The sequence below is a fragment of the Oncorhynchus mykiss genome, chromosome 10 (genome assembly GCF_013265735.2).
Source record: "Oncorhynchus mykiss isolate Arlee chromosome 10, USDA_OmykA_1.1, whole genome shotgun sequence".
NCBI classification, from domain to species: domain Eukaryota; kingdom Metazoa; phylum Chordata; class Actinopteri; order Salmoniformes; family Salmonidae; genus Oncorhynchus; species Oncorhynchus mykiss.
The window spans coordinates 49,903,428-49,920,587 of NC_048574.1; the positions used below are offsets into that span (position 1 = coordinate 49,903,428).

Sequence of the window (17,160 nt, forward strand, 5' to 3'; positions counted from 1 at the left end):
TGTGTGATGACTTTGGCTGCTGCGGTGGGGGGGGGGGGGGTGGGGGGGTTGAATAAGATTACTCCACTGGCTCCACAACGCCCCCAGCTCAGTGACGCACGTCTCCATAAAAAGCAGCCTTCTGTCTAGTGACCTGACTCCACTCGACTTCAGTCCTTGACCCAGCAGGGTTCCTCCTGGCCCGACCGGGATCCTTATCCTCTGTTCTGGATCCCTTTCTCTCTTGAACCCTTTCTCTCTTGATCCATTTCCCTCTCACCGTGACAGCGAGAGGACTGGCATCCTAACTATGACAGGGTCTGTAACAGAAGACCCTGAGATGTCTGTCTTCAGTCACTCCTTAGATGTACTATTTGTTTACATGTTGGAGTAATGCTGTGCTGGACTCTCCTTGAGGTGCCTGTATCTCAGTGTCACATTCCATTAGCGATACCAAATCTCGTAAAAGCATCATTATACAGATTTGATTTTGATTTGATTCATTAGGATCCCCATTAGCTGACGCCAATGGGAACAATTAGTCTTACTTACAGCTGTGACTAAAGTACTCATGTCCTATTCAGCAAAAAAAGTACAGGTAAAGCATGCCATGATGATGTCATGTTAAGAAAATAACATATCAATAGTTTAACCACAAGCAAAATATGCTTTTTTTTTGCTCTTGCTAATATTATTTCCATATCATGTGTGCTTTGCATTTGACTTGTTTTGATGTAGGCTTAGTGTTATTGTTGTTTGACATGTCGTTATTCTGTCTCTTATGCAGCAGAAACGTATTTCAATGTTTAAACACACAGTCATTAAAGACCAGTTAAAAAACACACTTGTGGAAGGTGGGTTGGGTTGCCACCATTGAGATAGAGGACTGTACACTGAGTGTACAAAAAACTGCTCTTTCCATGACAGACCAGGGGTGTCAATCTCATTACACAGAGGGCCTAGTGTCTGAGGATTTTTAGTTTTTTTCCTTTCAATTAAGACAACCAGGTGAGGGGAGTTCCTTACTAATTAGTGACCTTAATTTGTCAATCCACACTCAGTCCTCCGTAGATTTCGTTTGACACGTGACATAGACTAACCGGGTGAATCCAAACGTAAGATATGATCCCTTATTGATGTTACTTGTTAAATCCACTTCAATCACTGTAGATGAAGGGGAGGAGACCGGTTAAAGAAGGATTTTCAAGCCTTGAGAAAATTGAGACATGGATTGTGTATGGTGCCATTCAGAGGGTGAACGGGCAAGTGAAAATATTTAAGTGCCTTTGAAAAGGGTATGCTAGTAGGTGCCAGGCGCACTGATTTGAGTGTGTAATGAACTGCAACACTACTGGGTTTTTCCACACTCAACAGTTTTCCGTGTGAATCAAGAATGGTCCAACACCCAAAGGACATCAGCCAACTTGACACAACTGTGGGAAGCATTGGCATCGACATGGGCCAGCATCCCTGTGGAACAATTGACACCTTGTAAAGTCCATGCCCCAATGAATTGAGTCTGCTCTGAAGGCAAACATGCTTGGAACTCAATAATAAGAAGGTGTTCATAATGGTTTGTACACTCAGTGTATCTGTGCCATTATGGCAATATCCATGTTAAAACAGGCTATTCATCTAGAAATCCTCTCTCTCTATGGTTGCCCCCCTCCGGCCCCAAGATAGCTGTAACAGCAGCCTCGCTCTAGTGGTCCTGACTGCTGGCAGGCTGGAACACACACAACACTGCTGAAAACATAGGGATTTGCGTTGCCCAACCAGTATCTGTGATTAATCATGTCAGTAGGGGAACATTGCTATTACACAGGCCTAGATATCCTCATTGTGGTGTGTGTAAGTGTGCGTGCAAGCTTGTGTCTGATGCAGGACAGATACACACACACAGGGGAAAAGAACAAAGTCAGGAGGGCAGATCCTTCTGTAATCAAACTCATTATGCAATCATCATGTCTCGTGATTGCAATGACAGCCGAACAAACAAGGCACCATGGGAACTGAGTTTTTGTTATGACAACGACTGGTAAAGGTTTGTCTAAAATGGAAGAGTAGATGTAAACCACACAGTATCAACCGGTTGGGGCTATTATGGTCAAACAATCAACCTCCCACTGAGTTAGTCACATCTCCAAGGTAGAACATGAAAGTTACCAGGACAAAACTGTTCAGAGGTCATCATCACTAACTGCATTTTTCTATCCTTTTTTGTTTTCTGTTTCAGGATCTCCAGTAAGTACCATTTTCACCACGGTCATTGGGTTTTAGTCGATGTGTATGAGGATAAAGTATGTTTGGTCTGCAGTAACCTGGTGAGCCGTGCTTCAGAAAAGGTAAGTGATTGAACACCTACAGTAGCACATGGGAGGTAACAGTAGGTAAATCGTCAGTTTTTGTTTAGCTTAAAAGTATAGTTCACCCAAATTACAAAATTACATTACACATTGGTTTCCTTAACCTGTAAGCAGTCTATGAACAAGGTATGTGTAATGAACACGAGGGGAGACAGAGAGCTGGTTTCAAGCGCAGGGCGCAGTAGGTGTTTATTGCAAAGGACCACAGGAGGAGGCAGGTAGCTGGGTCCAGGGGCAGGCAGAAGGTCATACACAGGGGGTCCAAAAGGCAACAGTACAGGCAGGGAAAAGGCTAGTGACATCGTCCGGGTGATCAGGCAATAGGTAGATAACAGGAAATCTGATAGGCTACAGTACAGGCAGAAAGGTGTCGTTAGTGAGACAGGCAAAAACTATAATTCACAGGAAAACCCAGAGCTCTGAAAGACATGTCACAAAACAAACAATACCTCACAGTGATGGGGTGCAAAGAACTGAACTAAATAGTGTGTGATAATGACATGCAGGTGTGTGTACTTGTCATTAGAATTCAGGCGATTGGGATCTGGAGAGTGAGCTGCGTTCAGGGGATCTACGTGTTTGAGGGTGTGAGTTGGAAGCAGACGTTAGAGTATGACAGCAATCCAGGCATTTTATTTTATTTCCCTGGCAGTTTCCATATGCTAACATTTTAGTATTTGTGGCACAAATGTTATTTAATACAACCACTTGCATAAAAAATAAAAAAAAACATTTTTACGCAATGTGGCTGACGCAACAGATCAGAACGTTTAGCTTAAAATGTTGATAAACTATTAGGCTATTTCTTCACATTATAAGCTCAGCAATGCGCACGTGGTAGTAGGCTATAAGCGCAAATGTTAGCGGGAAAACCCCATCATCAAAATTGACTGGAAAATGCAATTATGCATGCAATAAATGTGTGAAATTTGTTTTGATTTAGAATGAACCATTATCATGCACCTGTATCAAAACAGGGGCAGCGGGAAAAAATACATGTAATCTATTCACTTAAATAGCGAATGGAGGACGCTTTTCCCGTGGTTCATTTTCATGCCATCCAGGTAGGCTATACTCCTGTTGTAAAGAGAAGCAATGTACTTAATATTAGGAAAGTTGAGAAATAAATATAGTAGACCTTGCCTATAGAAAGCTGACGAGATCCTCCTCTATTTAGTAGAGGCCATCACTCTGTTTTCTCGCTCAATTGTATAACCTATGCAAATATTGCGCAACATGAGCTCATGGGCTCTCATGGAGTGTTTGATTAGATTTTTGATCACATTTGCATTGATGTCAGAGTGATTAGAAGGACAATAGAGTGCTGAGTCCCAGGCAGTTCGCAGGTTTGGTAGGCTACTAATGACCATCAGCAGCATCAGAGCTTGGAGAAGCCTAATTACCGTGACTAAGCGGTCACGTGGTATTTGACTGCCTTCATGACTCGTGACCGCCGGCGGGGCGGGGCGGCCCTAATGTTAGCAAGGGGAAGCATGTACAGAGAAAAAAGGGTGGGGTTAAGAATTGACCTCTGGAGGACACCATTGTGAATAGGTCCTGGGGGCAATACTGAACCATGCTCACTGATTAACATACATGACCTGAACCAGTTGAGCCGGTCAACAAGGGTGTTATGATCAATAGTAGTGAACGAATTGCTTGAAAAAATTGCTTGAAAACAACTTTTTCAAGCATCTTGGATAAAAAAAGGAAGTTTAAAAAGAGTCTATAATTACTCAGTGGGGAGGGGTCTAGATTGGGCTTTTTAAGGAGAGGTTGGACCAGAGCAGTTTAAATGAGTCTGGAAAAAAAGGCAGAGGTCAGAGAGACAGAATTTTGGGGCCAACAGTAGGCATAACCTATTTTAGCAGTCTAGTAGAGATCCCATCCAAGGGGCAAGAGGATGTCTTCATGTGAGCTACAGTAAGGAGGGACTCAAATTATATTTGCTCAAAGGAGCAAAAGGAAGAAGCTAACTGGGCACAGATGTCAATTCAACATCTATTCCACGTTGGTTCAAAGTAATTTAATATAAACAACATTGATTCAACAAGTGCATGCCTAGTGGGAGTAGACAGTCTCAGAGTAGTTGCCTCAAGTGCCACCTGACCAGAAATGCTGGCATAGGGCTGTAGAGAATCATTTAAACTGTTTGCAGAGATCAGGGGATGCGAGCATGTCACCAACAACACACTCAAATGTCTCCATTCTTAAAGGTCCAATTCTAAGATGACATATGGAATTGTTGTAAGAAGGTCATACAATGTATCATTTAGAATTTTGTTTTTAAAATTTAGGACCCCTTTATGTAATATAAAAAATACAGTGGGGCAAAAAAGTATTTAGTCAGCCACCAATTGTGCAAGTTCTCCCACTTAAAAAGATGAGAGGCCTGTAATTTTCATCATAGGTACATTTCAATTATGACAGACAAAATTAGAAAAAAAATCCAGAAAATCACATTGTAGGAATTTTAATGAATTTATTTGCAAATTATGGTGGAAAATAAGTATTTGGTCAATAACAAACGTTTATCTCAATACTTTGTTATATACCCTTTGTTGGCAAAGACAGAGGTCAAATGTTTTCTGTAAGTCTTCACAAGGATTTCACACACTGTTGCTGGTATTTTGGCCCATTCCTCCATGCAGATCTCCTCTAGAGCAGTGATGTTTTGGGGCTGTTGCTGGGCAACACGGACTTCAACTCCCTCCGAAGATTTTCTATGGGGTTGAGATCTGGAGACTTGCTAGGCCACTCCAGGACCTTGAAATGCTTCTTACGAAGCCACTCCTTCGTTGCCCGGGCGGTGTGTTTGGGATCATTGTCATGCTGAAAGACCCAGCCACGTTTCATCTTCAATGCCCTTGCTGATGTAAGGAGGTTTTCACTCAAAATCTCATGATACATGGCCCCATTTATTCTTTTCTTTACACGGATCAGTCGTCCTGGTCCCTTTGCAGAAAAACAGCCTCAAAGCATGATGTTTCCACCCCCATGCTTCACAGTATGTATGGTGTTCTTTGGATGCAACTCAGCATTTTTTGTCCTCCAAACACGACGAGTTGAGTTTTTACCAAAAAGTTATATTTTGGTTTCATCTGACCATATGACATTCTCCCAATCTTCTTCTGGATCATCCAAATGCTCTCTAGCAAACTTCAGATGGGTCTGGACATGTACTGGCTTAAGCAGGGGGACACGTCTGGCACTGCAGGATTTGAGTCCCTGGCGGAATAGTGTGTTACTGATGGTAGGCTTTGTTACTTTGGTCCCAGCTCTCTGCAGTTCATTCACTATGTCCCCCCTGTGGTTCTGGGATTTTTGCTCACCGTTCTTGTGATCATTTTGACCCCACGGGGTGAGATCTTGCGTGGAGCCCCAGATCGAGGGAGATTATCAGTGGTCTTGTATGTCTTCCATTTCCTAATAATTGCTCCCACCGTTGATTTCTTCAAACCAAGCTGCTTACCTATTGCAGATTCAGTCTTCCCAGCCTGGTGCAGGTCTACAATTTTGTTTCTGGTGTCCTTTGACAGCTCTTTGGTCTTGGCCATAGTGGAGTTTGGAGTGTGACTGTTTGAGGTTGTGGACAGGTGTCTTTTATACTGATAACACGTTCAAACAGGTGCCATTAATACAGGTAACGAGTGGAGGACAGAGGAGCCTCTTAAAGAAGTAGTTACAGGTCTGTGAGAGCCAGAAATCTTGCTTGTTTGTAGGTGACCAAATACTTATTTTCCACCATAATTTGCAAATAAATTCATTATTTTCTGTATTTCTTTTGCTAATTTTGTCTTTCATAGTTGAAGTGTACCTGTGGGAGAACTTGCACAATTGGTGGCTGACTAAATGCTTTTTTGCCCCACTGTATATACAGTGTTTGCAAATGGCGTAAGTAGATAAGGCAATAAATAGGCCATAGTAGCGGAGTAATTACAATTTAGCAAATTAACACTGGAGTGATACATGTGCAGATGATGATGTGCAAGTAGAAATATTGGTGTGCAAAATAGCAAAAAAGTAAACAAAAACAATATGGGGATCAGGTAGGTAGATTGGATGGCTATTTACAGATGGGCTATCATTGGCAGCAGAGAACTGGAAGGAAAGGCGGCCAAAGGAGGTGTTGGCTTTGGGGATGACCAGTGATATATACCTGCTGGAGCGCGTGCTGCGGGTGGGTGTTGTTATTGTGATCAGTGAGCTGAGATAAGGCTGAGCTTTACCTAGCAAAGACTTATAGATGACCTGGAGCCAGTGGGTCTGGCAACGAATATGTAGCGAGGGCCAGCCAATGAGAGCATACAGGTCGCAGTGGTGGGTGGTAAATGGGGCTTTGGTGACAAAACGGATGACACTGTGATAGACTGCATCCAGTTTGCTGAGTAGAGTGTTGGAGGCTATTTTGTAAATGATATCGCCGAAGTCAAGGATCGGGAGGATAGTCAGTTTTACGAGGGTATGTTTGGCAGCATGAGTGAAGGAGGCTATGTTGCAAAATAGGAAGCCGATTCTAGATTTAATTTTGGATTGGAGATGTTTAATATGAGTCTGGAAGGAGAGTTTACAGTCTAACCAGACACCTAGGTATTGTAGTTGTCCACATATTCTAAGTCAGAACCGTCCAGAGTAGTGATGCTAGTCGGGCGGGTGGGTGCGGGCAGCGATTCGTTGAAAAGCATGCATTTAGTTTTACTAGCGTTTAAGAGCAGTTGGAGGCCACGGAATAAGTGTTGTATGGCATTGAAGCTCGTTTGGAGGTTTGTTAACACAGTGTCCAATGATGGGCCAGATGTATACAGAATGGTGTCGTCTGCGTAGAGGTGGATCAGGGAATCACCCGCAGCATGTTTTGGTTTAGTTTCCCTGGTACTGTTTCCAAATGCATTTGTGGCATCGTTTAAAAAAACAGCTATAATTGACCTTGTTGAGCTTCACAATCAATCTGAGATACTTTGGATGATTTGGATAAAAAAAATTGTAATATTGGTTCCTTGACTTAATTTGTGATCTATCCCACAACTGTCCCAGACTATGTTTGGAACATTTATTTCTCGCACACAATAGAATCGGTCGACTTTTGTACTATGGGGGGTAGTAGATTTACATAGGCTTGTGCTTTTGCTGTTCGTTAGTCCTCCTCATCTTGTTGGCCGATGAAAAGTAGATGGACAGTTCTTCCAATATCTTCAATATGCACCTCGGAATTGGATAAGGACACGCACAGTTACATCCCCGATGACTATTTTCTCTGTCTCAATGATAAGAAATCAGAGGTTGTTTTATTTGGCCCCCACCTTGCTAGAAACCAGATTGTAAATAACCTTGATCAGTTGTCCACCAATGTAAAGCCTATGGCCAGAAACCTTGGTGACTTCTTTGACACTGACCTAAACCTTGAGCTGCATGTAAAGTAGGGTGCCCTGTCCTGAAATTATCATCTAAGAAATATAGATAAAGTCAAGTCTTTAATTTCAGTCAATGATCTGGAGAAAGTTATATATGCTTTTATTTATAGATTACATGTCTCAGAAATCACGCCATCGTGTGCAGTTAGTTGAAAATGCTGCAGGCAAGAAAATGTAACCATATCACAACTATTTTAGCTTCTCTACACTGGCTGGCTGCCAGTCACATTTAGAATATATTTTACAATTGTATGAATCATGTTTAAGGCTAAACTTGGTTTAGCCACGTCCTATATCTCTGATCTTTTATCTCGCTACGAGCCAGGATGCAGCCTGAGATCCTCTGGCAGGGCTACTGTTGACCACTCCAAAGTCTAGGTTGAAAACGGAAGGAGACCAGGCATTTGCCATTAGGGCCCCTAGACTTTTGGGAATGGTCTGCCAGAGATGATCAGGCTTCCAGATTCAGTCCCTTTTTAAAAACTCTCTGCTGAAGACACACTTTTATAAAGATGCTTTTAATATATGCTTTCAATGCATAATCTGAATAAGCTATCTTTTTAAAAATCTCATTCCTCCTGTCTGTTTCTTTGTTAGTATTTTCATTTTCTTATTTTATGATGTGAAGCACTTCCTTACTTGTATCATAAACCGCTATACAAATAGTTATTATTATGATTATTATTAAGGGCCCAGCATTAAAATGAAAAGTCTGCCATAGTGAGATTGTTTAAAAGCATCCTAATTTTAATCCTAATTCTGACCTTCAGTTCAATTCTCTTATGTAGTGTTCTGTATAATCCTAACAGGGCTCGCCTGGACGGGATGGTTACCCGGTAAATGTCACTCTAATTCTCTTTTCTGAGCAAGTGTTCTATTATAAAAAAATTCTAAATCCGCATAAAATGTTACTCATTGTGTTACTCATTGTGTATCTATTATTAATTGTATTATTACGTGTTTTACTTTTCTATATTTCTCTTATCATTCACTCTGCATTGTTGGGAAGGGCCCGTAAATAAGCATTTCACTGTTAAGTCTACACATGTTGTTTACGAAGCTTGTCACAAATAAGATTTGATATGACCTAGAATATGATCTTCCCTAACCTAGAGTCCTAGACCAGGGCTCTCCAACCCTGTTCCTGGAGAGCTACCGTCCTGTAGGTTTTCGCTCCAACACTAGTTGGAACTAACCTGATTCAGTTTATCAACCAGCTAATTATTAGAATTAGAATCAGGTGTGCTAGATTAGGGTTGGAGAGAACCTACAGGACGATAGCTTTCCAGGAACAGAATTGGAGAGCCCTTTGCTAGACTATAGTCATCTTCCCTCTTGGCTCCAGTTGAGTTGTTAAAACCCGTTTTTCTACCACTCCACAAATTTCTTGTTAACAAACTATAGTTTTGGAAAGTCGGTTAGGACATCTACTTTGTGCATGACACAAGTCATTTTTCCAAAAATTGTTTACAGACAGATTATTTCACTTAGAATTCACTGTATCACAATTCCAGTGGGTCAGAGGTTTACATACACTAAGTTGACTGTGCCTTTAAACAGCTTAGAAAATTCCAGCAAATTATGTCATGGCTTTAGAAGCCTCTGATAGGCTAATTGACATAATTTGAGTCAATTGGAGGTGAACCTGTGGATGTATTTCAAGGCCTACCTTCAAACTCAGTACCTCTTTGCTTGACATCATGGGAAAATCAAAAGAAATCAGCCAATGCCAAAAGTGTAGACCTTCACAAGACTGGTTCATCCTTGCGAGCAATTTCCAAATGCCTGAAGGTACAACGTTCATCTGTACAAATAGTACGCAAGTATAAACACCATGGGAACACACATCTGTCATACCGCTCAGGAAGGAGATGCATTCTGTCTCCTAGAGATGAATGTACTTTGGTACAAAATGTGCAAATCAATCCCAGAATAACAGCAAAGGACCTTGTGAAGATGCTGGAGGAAACAGGTACAAAAGTATGAGTATCCACAGTAAAACGAGTCCTATATCGACATAACCTGAAATGCCACTCAGCAAGGAAGAAGCCACTGCCCCAAAACCGCCATAAAAAGCCAGACTACAGTTTGCAACTGCACATGGGGACAATGATCATCATCCTCTGGTCTGATGAAACAGAAATAGAACTGTTTGGCCATAATGACCATCGTTATGTTTGGAGGAAAAAGGGGGAAGCTTGCAAGCCGAAGAACACCATCCAAACCGTGAAGCACGGAATGGCAGCATCATGTCGTGGGTGTGCTTTGCTGGAGAAGGGACTGGTGCACTTCACAACATAGATGGCATCGTAAGGGAGGAAAATTATGTGGATATATTGAAGCAACATCTCAAGAAATCAGTCAGGAAGTTAAAACTTGGTCGCAAATGGGTCTTCCAAATGGACAATGACCCCAAGCATACTTACAAAGTTGTGGCAAAATGGCTTAAGGACAACAAAGTCAAGGTTATGGAGTGGCCATCACAAAGCCCTGACCTCAATCCTATAGAAACTTAAAAAGTGTGCGAGCAAGGAGGCGAGCAAGGAGCTCTGTCAGGAGGAATGGGCCAAAATTCACCCAACTTATTATGGGAAGCTTGTGGAAGGCTTCCCAAAACGTTTGACCCGAGTTAAACAATTTAAAGGCAATGTTACCAAATACTAATTGAGTGTATTTAAACGTCTGACCCACTGGGAATGTGATGAAAGAAATAAAATCTGAAATAAATCATTCTCTCTACTATTATTCTGACATTTCACATTCTTAAAATAAAGTGGTGATCCTAACTGACCTAAGACAAGGAATGTCAGAACGGCATAGACTAAGATACAGTGGATAGTATAGACTACAGTATATACTGTCATGGAATTATTGTAATAATTCATAAACTTCCGCCTACATTCCTAGGGTTCATAATAAGAAATCTATTTATCTCTTCCAAACCTACTCCACGTCCCTCGGGAATAGTTTAAGACAATGAACACCCTTTTCCCCTAACTGCCCACTTACTTCCTCGGCAAATAAGAGACTATACTCTCTTTTCCAACCTAGGATAAGGATAACATGTCTTTCAAGAAAAATATATCATTAGCTACGTGACATTTTTTTTCTTGGCCACTCAACACTTCCGCCTAAACTGCCCACTCTGACATCAACAAATGCTCAATTAATGTCTAACATGTTTGCTCAAGCGACATTTCTTCAGCCTCCTGAGGTTAAAGAGGCAATGTTGTGCCTTCTTCACCGCGCTGTCTGTGTGGGTGGACCATTTCAGTTTGTCAGTGATGTGTACACCGAGAAACTTGAAGCTTTCCACCTTTTCCACTGCAATCCAGTTGATGTGGATAAGGGGTGCTCCCTCTACTGTTTCCTGAAGTCTATGATCAGCTCCTTTTATTTTGTTAAACGTTGAGTGAGAGGTTTCTTTTCCTGGCACCACATTCTCAGGGCCCTTACATCCTCCCTGTAGGCTGTCTCATCATTGTTGGTAATCAGGCCTACTACTGTTGTGTCGTCTGCGAACTTGAGTTGGAGGCGTGCGTGTCCACCCAGTCATGGATGAACAGGGAGTAAAGGAGGGGGCTAAGCACACACCCTTGTGGGCCCTGGTGTTGGTGTTGTTTCCTACCTTCACCACCTGGAGGTTGCCCGTCAGGAAGTCCAGGACCCAGTTGCACAGGTCAGGGTTCAGACCCAGACCCCTTAATGATGAGCTTGGAGGGTACTTGCTGTCAATGAACAGCATTAATACATAGGTATTCCTCTTGTCCAGATGGGATAGGGCAGTGTGCAGTGCGATGGCGATTGCATCGTCTATGGATCTATTGGGGTGGTAAACAAAGTGGGTCTAGGGTGTGAGGTGAGGTAGAGGAGATATGATCCTTGACTAGTCTTTCAAAGCACTTCATGATGACAGAAGTGAGTGCTACAGGGCGATAGTCATTTAGTTCAGTTACCTTAGCTTCTTGGGTACCGGAACAATTGTGGACATCTTGAAGCATGCGGATACAGCAGACAGGGAGAGATTGAAATGTCCTTAATCACTCCAGCCAGCTGGTCTGTGCATGCTCTGAGGACGCGGCTAAGGATGCTGGCAGCCTTGCGAGGGTTAACACTCTTAAATGACTTACTCACGTCAGCCACGTAGAAGGAGGGCCCACAGTCCTTGGTAGCTGGCTGTGTCGATGGCACTGTGTTATCCTCAAAGCAGACAAAGAAGGTGTTTAGCTTGTCCAGAAGCAAGATGTCTGTGTCCACGACATGGCTTGTTTTCCTTTTGTAGTCCGTCATTGTCTGTAGACCCTGAAACATTTTTATTGTGTCTGAGCCGTTGAATTGCGACTCCACTTTGTTTCTATACTGATGTTTTGCAGAATACCTACACTGTTTGTATTCAGCCATATCCCCAGTCACCTTGCCATGGTTAAATGCCATGTCGTGGACATGGTTAATCTTGCCATGGTTAATTTTGCGCGAATGCTGCCATCTATCCATGGTTTCTGGTTAGGGTAGGTTTTAATTGTTACAGTGGGTACAACATCTCCTATACACTTCCTGATAAACTCACTGTATCAGTGTAATGGTCGTTGTTATTGTCAGAGCCTACCCGGAACATATTCCAGTCCACGTGATCAAAACAATCTTGAAGTGTGGATTCCGATTGGTCAGACCAGCATTGAATAGTCCTTAGCCCAAGTTCTTCCTGTTTGAGTTTCTGCCTATAGGAACGGAGGAGCAAAATGGAGTTGTGATCAGATTTGCCGAAGGAGGGCAGTGTGAGTTTTTTCAAATGGTTAATTTGCCTGGGGAGCAGTTGTTGTTTGGGGTTATCTGCTTTGCTCAAGGGCAGAATGGAATATTTTTCCAGAGGGGTTGGGTTAATTGCGGAAGACACATTTTGTTTGAATGCATTCAGTTGTGCAGCTGACTAGGTATCCCCTTTCCCTTACCTGTCCCTTCTATTCAGACAAAGGTTTGAGACAGTTGTTCCAGAAGGATTACTTAAGATCAACAGGGAAATGCACAAACCTGTGAAGTTATTCCACTAATAAGAGGTCCAGAAGGTCCAGAAGGATTACTTAAGATCAACAGGGAAATGCACAAACCTGTGAAGTTATTCCACTAATAAGAGGAATGTGAGTCCAAACTCTGTGTTCATGACCGAACCACATGTGGGCCCAGTTGGACTCACAGTTCCCCTACAGTATTCACAGAATAGTTGATGTACCTCTTTTGCTTAGAATCCTTGCATCTTCATCCTTCTTTTTTACGCCACTGGCTGTGGAATATTATAATAGTTCATTGAATTGACTTCAAGAGCATTTCAGCACCTGTGCCACACTGGACAGCGACCTACATGATGGCTTTGTGATACAGTGCATGTGGACTCTAGACTGACTGGATTTTGACCCATGTTTGTCTTTAGCCTGCTTAATCGTTGGCCAGCAGTGTGCCCAATTGAGCTGATAGTTTTGCTACCAAAACGTGCATACGGACTCAGGAGAGGTGTACATAAGCGTGTTTTTCTTTAACATAATATGTATTCTTCATACATTGTTCTGTATTCTAGGGCCCACTTGGGATGGATGGGAAGCCTGTAAGTACCCATTTTCATCATCTTAATGTTTTGATATGGTGTTGATATTTAGCTCACAGTACACTTTATACAATACAGCTCTATTCAATGATGTGTTCAATTACCATACACATTTTATGTGTTCTACTCTTGCCATGAATGACTTGTGACGTAATCATTCTGTGATTTAAACCTTGTCTTCCCATATACAGGGTGCTCCTGGTCCCATGGGAAGCCAGGTATGTATGATAATCATCTTATCTGTTAAACTCCCAGTTTTTGATGACCAAACACCAACGTGTCTAGTTATAAGCAGACGTGATGTTGCATAGCTGAACATCTGCCCAAAAAAGATACCATACCGGGCGTCCCGAGTGGCGCAGTGGTCTAAGGCACAATTACACAAAAACAATACACTGTAATACATGCACTTTGGAAAATACAACATTTTTACATTGACTTGTAGTAGTGAGTGCATACATTTCATTTCAGTGAGTGCATACATTTCAGATCTGGTCCCCTGTGGGAATCGAACCTGCAAGTTTCATGCTCTACCAACTGAGCCACACGGGACTAATGCTACAAAGTTAATAGTTAATGCACACATATTCACAGTCCCTGCATCCTATTGTCTGACCATGAATAGGGCCTACATCTGTCCTACAGTATGTCCCACTGTTCAGCATGAATGCATGAATGAAAGGAATGGAATGAAATGAACACTCCTCTATTCTCTACCGGTCAGCTCATTATCAGCACCCTCTGGTTAAGGGAGACTTTTTTAACTTGGATTCACCTTGGCAAAGCTGTGCTCCTAGTCTGGGAAGGCCTATCCATTCATCAGTGTGCTATATGAGCCCCTGAAGGCAGGCAGCCCTGAAGGCAGCCCTGTGCATACCTGTGTCTACAGTATATCCAAGGGACCACAGCAGGCTGGTCTGCAACATGGGATGAGAGGTGGAAACAATGTCACACACAATAATAAATGGGGTGTGTCTTGACTGAAGTGAGCCTCTGTAAAAAGTGCCCCTTTCTTATAAGATTATCTGATTTATTACCTTGTTCTGAAGGCACTTATACACGATCTTAAACACTTTCCCTGCACCTCATTAAGAATTTGCAATTACTTTTGATGGACTAAATGTAACACAGAAGTGCACCGTAATCTTAAGAATTATAGTGCATTCGGAAAGTATTCAGACCCCTTGACTTTTTCCACATTTTGTTAAGTTACAGCCTTATTCTAAAATGAAAAAAAAGGTACCCTCATCAATCTACACAAAACAGGCCATAATGACAAAGCAAAAACAGGTTTTTAGAAATGTTTGCAAATGTATCACATTTACATAAGTATTCAGGCCCTTTACTCAGTACTTTGTTGAAGCACCTTTGGCAGCAATTACAGCCTCGAGTCTTCTGAGGTATGACGCTACAAGCTTGGTACACCTGTATTTGGGGAGCTTCTCCCGTTCTTCTTTGCAGATCCTCTCAAGCTCTGTCAAGTTGGGTGGGGAGCGTCGCTGTACAGCTATTTTCAGGTTTCTCCAGAGATCAAGGACATCAGAGACTTGTCCCGAAGCCACTCCTGGGGTATTGTGTTTGGATCGATGAGGAAAAACATTAATTTAATCAATTTTGGAATAAGGCTGTGATGTAACAAAATGTGGGAAAAGCAATGGGGTCTGAATACTTTCCGAATGCACTTTATATGGCATGCATCCCCAGATGTAACTATTAAATTATGTGTACTATATGCAGAGCAAAAAAAGGTTGCAAGACTTGTGTAAAGATGTACTGCGTGTGGAGAGTGAGTGGGTGTTGAGGCTCCTGTTATCTGACAGTATAGTGAAAAGCAGCAGCCCAACCCTCCAACCCCAGTTGCATCACTCTGACACTGACGTCTATTTACTCCATCTGTGTGAGTATTAAAAATCGCCTGTGTCCGTTCATTCACAAAGCTCATATTAGCAGATACCTTTCATCTCAATCTAAACACACTCTAAGAAGGCCTCATGCGGAAACCTCATCACAGAATGAATTGCAATCATGAGATTCTGTAGAGCGTAACCCTTTGAGGCCTAAGCTTATATGTCCTCCACCCGTTGTAAGAGAGAGAGAGAGTTAATCAGTGAACAAAATCTGTGTACCTCAAACCACCACACGACCCTGAACCCTTCATGAGGTAGAAGGTATGGCTTTCATTTGGGTCTTTAAAGTGAAAGTTTAAATATCTTGGAAGGAATGAGTTTTGTCAGCGATCATCACAGTCCATTATTTCCTTTTTCTCCTCTATTGTCAGGGACTGCCTGGGCCAAAAGGAGACAAGGTATGACAAAATATACCTTTTCTATAGTGCAATTATTCCTATAGAAAAGCTACTTTTTTACATGATTTTTTTCGTATTTTACCCCCATTTTCTACCCAATTTCAAAATTCCCTCTAAAATGACATACACAAATATAACTGCCTGTAGGTCAGGACCTGAAGCAAGGATATGCATATTCTTGATGCTATTTGAAAGGAAACACTTTGAAGTTTGTGGAAATGTGAAATTAATCTAGGAGAATATAACACATTAGATCTGGTAAAAGATAATATAAAGAAAAAAAATGTGTTTTCCCACAAAAAATGTTTTCATCATCTTTGAAGAGCAAGAGAACGGCCATTATATCGCTTAGGAGTCTAGGTACAATTTATATTTGGTCACTAGATGGCAGCAGTGTATGTGCAAAGTTTTAGGCTGATCCAATGAACCATTGAATTACTGTTCAAAATGTCAGTTGTATCAATTGGTCAATTGATACATTTTCAAGTACATGACTATAGAGAACATACAAAAATTACACGGTAATAAAACATTTAAGTTTACACACTCTCAGCAATGTCATAAATTATGGTTAATTAGATTCCCTACAGAAAAGACCTTACACTTCTAGAAGGGGGGGGGGGGGGGGGGGGGGGGGGGGGGGGGAGGGGGACACACACCCAGTCCCTACATTTTTTATCAATCAAAACTATGCTACATTTTATCTCAAGGGACCCTCAGGATGACAAATCAGTGAAAATTACTGAATGTAAGTACATTCTGTACCTTCAGAGGTGAATGTGTCAAACCAGTTGCCTTGATAAAAGTTTTTTGTTCTTGTGCACTCTCTTCAAACAATAGCATGGTATTTTTTCACTGTAATAGCTACTGTAAATTGGACCGTGCAGTTAGATGAACAAGAATTTAAGTGTTCTGCCCATGTCCTGGGAAATGTTCTTGCTACTTACAACGTCATGCTAATCACATTAGCGTACGTTAGCTCATCCGTCCCGCGGGGAGGGGGGGGGACACACACACACACACACCAATCCCGTAGAGGATTATTATTAACCTGTCTCTTCCCCTTCATCTACACTGATTGAAGTGGATTTAACAGGTGACATCAATAAGCTTTCACCTGGTCAGTTTATGTCAAGGAAAGAGCAACAGTTCCTAATGGTTTGTACACTCAGCGTATGACGTATTTAATTCTCTCACCCTGGGCCTCATATCTCCTTGGTCTCCCTAGAGAATACAGGAATATTAGAGAATGCTATAGATGATCAAAGTACACGACAGTACACAAAGGTACAAAGCAAATTACTATCATACTTCCAGAATTTCCTTCCATTTCAAGTTGAAAATTGTATTATAACTTTATTAATTGTACTAGACTTGAAAGGTAATTTTACATGAATTTACATGAATTGCTTCCGCTGTGTAGAAGTATTTTTATGGTAGTTGGTGAGATGTAGGTGAGACCTTTTTTGAGACATAGAACTTAACATTTTGACTTGGTGGTCA

General features: G+C 41.8%; 1 protein-coding gene across 14 annotated transcripts in view; it reads left to right on the forward strand.

Annotated features, from left to right (window-relative positions):
* LOC110534200 (collagen alpha-1(XXIII) chain) overlaps window positions 1–17,160 on the forward strand; it is a 142,579-nt gene that overhangs the window by 91,999 nt on the left and 33,420 nt on the right. For 2 of the 14 annotated variants that reach the window (XM_036933304.1, XM_036933309.1), the window contains exons 4-8: window positions 2,216–2,223; window positions 8,566–8,592; window positions 13,326–13,352; window positions 13,544–13,570; window positions 15,631–15,657. In XM_036933304.1, the coding sequence (XP_036789199.1) occupies window positions 2,216–2,223; window positions 8,566–8,592; window positions 13,326–13,352; window positions 13,544–13,570; window positions 15,631–15,657 (116 nt within the window). The other 12 variants (XM_036933312.1, XM_036933318.1, XM_036933313.1 and 9 more) reach the window with 12 other exon arrangements.